We start from the raw sequence: 4,653 nt of genomic DNA on the forward strand, positions 1-4,653 counted from the left end.
CCCCCCCCCTCTGTAGTTCTGGGGTCAGCCCCTCCCCTCTGTAGATCTGGATCAGCCCCCTCCCCCCGAGAGAGAGAGAGAGAGGCCCACTCTTGGCCTTGACATTGGAAATTATACAATATAATGCCAGACTGGTTTGTGACTGAGAGCATGGTTAATTTGGGACTGGTTGAAGAAATTAACTAAATTAAATATCTATTATAGTTGACTAAAAGTCAAAGTGAAATGTTATTTCATAACTCCTTCACTCTTAAACAGAGATACTGTATGCATAGGGATAACCCTAACATAGTATACTGTACAGTGCATACAGACAGTAGTCCCTGACGTAGCACCTATTTGTGAGGAAACTTTACCGGTCTTTTTGGCAAGTCAATATAGGAGGCACAAGCAGAACGTGACTTACGTTTGACGGTCAGGTCGGCATAACTGGACACGCCCACGCCCTTGTTTGAGTGGACGATGCAGCGGTAGCGTCCAGAGTCTCCCTTAGTGGTGTTCTCCACGTCGAATGTGGCGGTGTAGCGGCGGGAGTTCACCGGCTTGGTCTCTCTCATCGGGGCCCGTCTCCCTCCGATACCCTGGTAGGAAAATACACAGCAACACACGATCATGTAAAGGTACAGTTGAAGTCGGAAGTTTACATACACCTTAGACAAATACATTTAAGCTCAGTTTTCCACAATTCCTGACATTTAATCAGAGTAAAAATTCCCTGTCTTAGGTCAGTTAGGATCACCACTTTATTTGAAGAATGTGAAATGTCAGAATAATAGTAGAGAGAATGATTTATTTCAGCTTTTATTTCTTTCATCACATTCCCAGTTGGTCAGAAGTTTATCTGTCTCTTATACACATCTAGATGTGTATAAGAGACAGTGATCACACCATGCTCAAAGTTGCTTAGGTCACTTGTTCTGCCCATCCTAACATTCAATCGAACAGTACCTCAATGCCTTGATGCCTGTCTGCCTGTTTTATATAGTCTGCCACGTGACACACTGTCTGTAGGAGCGAACCATTTTCATGAACGGGGTGGTGTACCTAATAAACATGCACACACACACACACACCTCCTCCTCCGACACATTGTCAGTGAGGCCGCCGCTGGCGCCTGCTGCACAKAGAGACAGAGTGTGCTGGTGGAAACGTGCAGGGCTATTTAAGAGTGATTGACAGGTCTCTATCTGGCAGGCCAGGATTATAGCTATCCCTCACACTGAACTTCCTAAGAGAGACATTTAGAGTACAATAGAAGCCAATCACTGAGGCTGATCCTGAGCTATGGAGATTGGAGAGAGAGAGAGAGAGCGAAGCCCTACTCTTCTTCGCCTTACATTGCAAATTACTTACAATATCAAATTGCACAGACTGGTCTTGTCTGGCACCTGAGCAGCAATGCGTTAATTTGCGCGGATGTAACATCTGTCGTGTGTGTTGTTATGGGAAAAGATATACCAACGTCATGTCCTGTAAAAAAGTATTCTTTTATCCTTGTATACAACACTAAGAGTAGACAGCTTAAAGTTATACAAATAATCAGCTACACATATCATCTCTCAACCACACTTCTCACTACATCTACTCTTATCTACATTGAGCAGAGCTCTCTACAACTCTCATCTCTTCACAACCAGTCGACCGAACCAACAACTAGTCCGACACAATGTTATTATAGTCACCAATTTAGCACCTATGTCCTTCAGCTCGTTTTAAAAGCTATAGTAATATCGACGCGGACTACGTCAGTGTGCAATACTGTCTATAACATGCCGGTGTCTGCACCTCTTCACACCTCCTCACACAATCTTTTAGTTGGTTCGTTTATACTGGTTACAGGTGAAGTTCGATGCCAGCGAACAGTGCTCCCTGGACTAGCCTCACATTACGAGCGTACTTTGTGAGAAACTATTACCGGCTCCTATTTGTCCAAACTAGTAGCGAACCCTATAGAGGGCCGATTCAAGGATCACAGAACACGCTGACTTGACGCGTTTGCATCTATTGGCATCAAAGGCCCACGGCATACAACTGGACACGCCCACGCCCTTGTGTTGAAGTGCGACGATGCAGCAGCCCATAGGCGCGCGCGTATCTCATTTAGCGCGTCCAGATCTCCCTTAGTGTGGTTCTCCACGTCGAATAGCTGGCCGCGCGCAGCGTCTCAACGCGCTTAGACGAGCCGTTGCCCTTCATTGTAAAATTAAGAACTGACTTGCTCTATTAAATTTTATAAAAAATGAAAATACAATTTCGTTGAATGTCATGTTGTTATCAGACTATTTACATAACCACACCCGCTTCTATTGATCCTGTGCGGCGATTGTCCCTTTATCAACCAACCAGATAAGATTAAGAAACCATGCCATTGTATTATTCAATACAGCCTTTGATTTGCCAGATAAAGCGCCTTGTGTATGACTGACTCCGCGTGCATGTTGTAATAGGACAGCAGTAGTATGACGACGCGCGAGCTTAGTAGTATAGTCGATAAGCCCCTATTCGAGGCAGGAGAGAATCCCGTACTAACATTTCCACACTTGCACCGAATACGCACTGTAAGCCTCGTGTAGCAAAATACATGCAGGCATAGCGCACGCAGGACATCCATGTAAAGGGGTACCCTTCTGAAGCCAGATCGAAGTTTACATAGCACCCAAGCCTCCTTGCCACCAAGTGACAAGAAAATGAGACACAACTGCCTTCTTTTAAGCTCAGCTTATTCCACCATCCATTCGAGATCCATTCGTTAAATCAGCAAAATAGAGTAAAATAAACTTTAACCACCATGTCGTCCTAAGCTCCAAGCAGCGCATCAGCCGATCTCTCATATCGTGAATAAACTGTCACAATGTTTCGAACCCTGAGATTATATATAGGCTCCCACAACAGACAGATTGAGTATCTGTTATACTCTTTTCTCTATGAGTCTCTTTATCATTCTTCTTCCACATGCACCGCAAGGTGAATCACTATTCCCATGATGTCCTCTACCTACGAGTCTACTATCCCTCTTTTCACCACCTTCAGTCACATCGCCTCATACGTCATAATTGTGTAAGTATCGGGTACGGTAAGAAATCAGAGCTGCCATAGAGATATGACCCTTTACATTACCATCTGTTAAAGTGTGAGTGTTCAACCCAATACCTCTTCATGTCTCGTGACAAGACTTTCCTTGATTGAAGCATTCTCTCCACAAGCTGCCCAGTCTATAGTAATGGGTGAATTTTCGGTACACTGCCCATTTCCTCACCTGTGATCACCGCTCTGTTTAACTGAGTCAGCTTCACTTGTAGGGGTCACCTCCAGATTGCCTCGCAAGACACTATCCGCTTGTTTCATTGTTGCTGCTCCTGAACTAAAGATTTTCGTTGTATTATGACATCTATCGATACCTGGATCAAAAGCGAAGCGCTTATAGCGTGGGTATGGAGTCTCTTGACTCCAATTACACTGTTGTAGACTGTGAGATGGAATCTTTAGAAGCACTTCATCTCGCCATATTAAACTTACATTCACGTTGTTGGTTTAAGCGGGATAAGATAATAGCTTGCGGCGTCACACTGTCCATTTGGAAGAATCCTCTCTATTTAGCGACGTCCGATACCAATGACTATCACATCCTCTACATACAAAGACTGTTATCTAGCACCTAAAACCCCTTGTTTTACCACAACCCGTACCTAGAACCGTGACATATATCGTAATGTATCAGACTACGAGGATTGCATTAAAATAACAATATCTACACTACCAAGGATTTCCCAACGCTCATTCGAATGTCCGAAGTCGAATAATCATTGTGTGTGTCTAAGCTTGCACCACAGTCTCTCATTTCTTCTACAGCATTATATTCTTATACCCCCACAACTATATGTATGGCTCACCCCTAATTATCTAACCCAGCGTGTAGTGGCCATTGCTTCCACCGAGGAACGAATGTTCTCGATATTGGCGTGAATCTCCTCGTATCGCTCTGTCCAAGCAATAGACTCACAACGAGTCATTTTTAACGCATTCGCTGAAACAGAACAACAACACACTAAAGCGAATTGGCTATATTATCAGCGGACCTAGAGACAGGTACTAACTGAGATATATCATCAAACAGTTTTCTCTGATATCAAACATAGCTATAAGAATAAACATACCACACAAAATTGAATGACAGATGTATGCAAAACCTTACGTCTGGAGATAACCTAATTTTTGCTGCAAAAGCTATGCACGTTTTGCATGAGAGAGCCTATCGATGGGCCAATTACTATTCACGCTATTGAATACTACAATTTAGCCCAGCTCGAGCAGGTGTACCACACTTTGGTCACCGGTTACTCAAGCTTTAGAACATCGAATCCTCTCGTTTCACTAGTGAGTGAGTTACATCTGATAGTACTCAATCATGATTCCAATCTCTGATAACCACGTAGTGACCCACATCTGTTATTTCCTACAGCAACGAGTACTAGTGCACTAATCTACAACCAAGGTACCATTTATGGTGCAGTGTGGAAGCATCACTGGTATTTAAGGAGTATGATTGCATGAGCACATTATCGGAGACAAAGACAATGCGGCGCCACACGAGGATGAACGTTGTTTTACACAGATTTCACCTCTATCTAGGACTGACCAGGTCTACCCTGCGCT

General features: G+C 43.8%; 1 protein-coding gene across 1 annotated transcript in view; it reads right to left on the minus strand.

Moving 5' to 3' along the window:
* Nucleotides 1-4,010, minus strand: part of LOC112068574 (receptor-type tyrosine-protein phosphatase mu-like) — a 180,546-nt gene extending 176,536 nt beyond the window's left edge. The window contains 2 exon segments of the mRNA XM_070438203.1: nucleotides 407-581; nucleotides 3,906-4,010. Of these exon segments, the coding sequence (XP_070294304.1) occupies nucleotides 407-581; nucleotides 3,906-4,010 (280 nt within the window).
* Nucleotides 4,011-4,653: the final 643 nt, after the last annotated feature.

The sequence above is a fragment of the Salvelinus sp. IW2-2015 genome, unplaced genomic scaffold, assembly GCF_002910315.2.
Source record: "Salvelinus sp. IW2-2015 unplaced genomic scaffold, ASM291031v2 Un_scaffold564, whole genome shotgun sequence".
Classification (NCBI taxonomy): Eukaryota; Metazoa; Chordata; class Actinopteri; order Salmoniformes; family Salmonidae; genus Salvelinus; species Salvelinus sp. IW2-2015.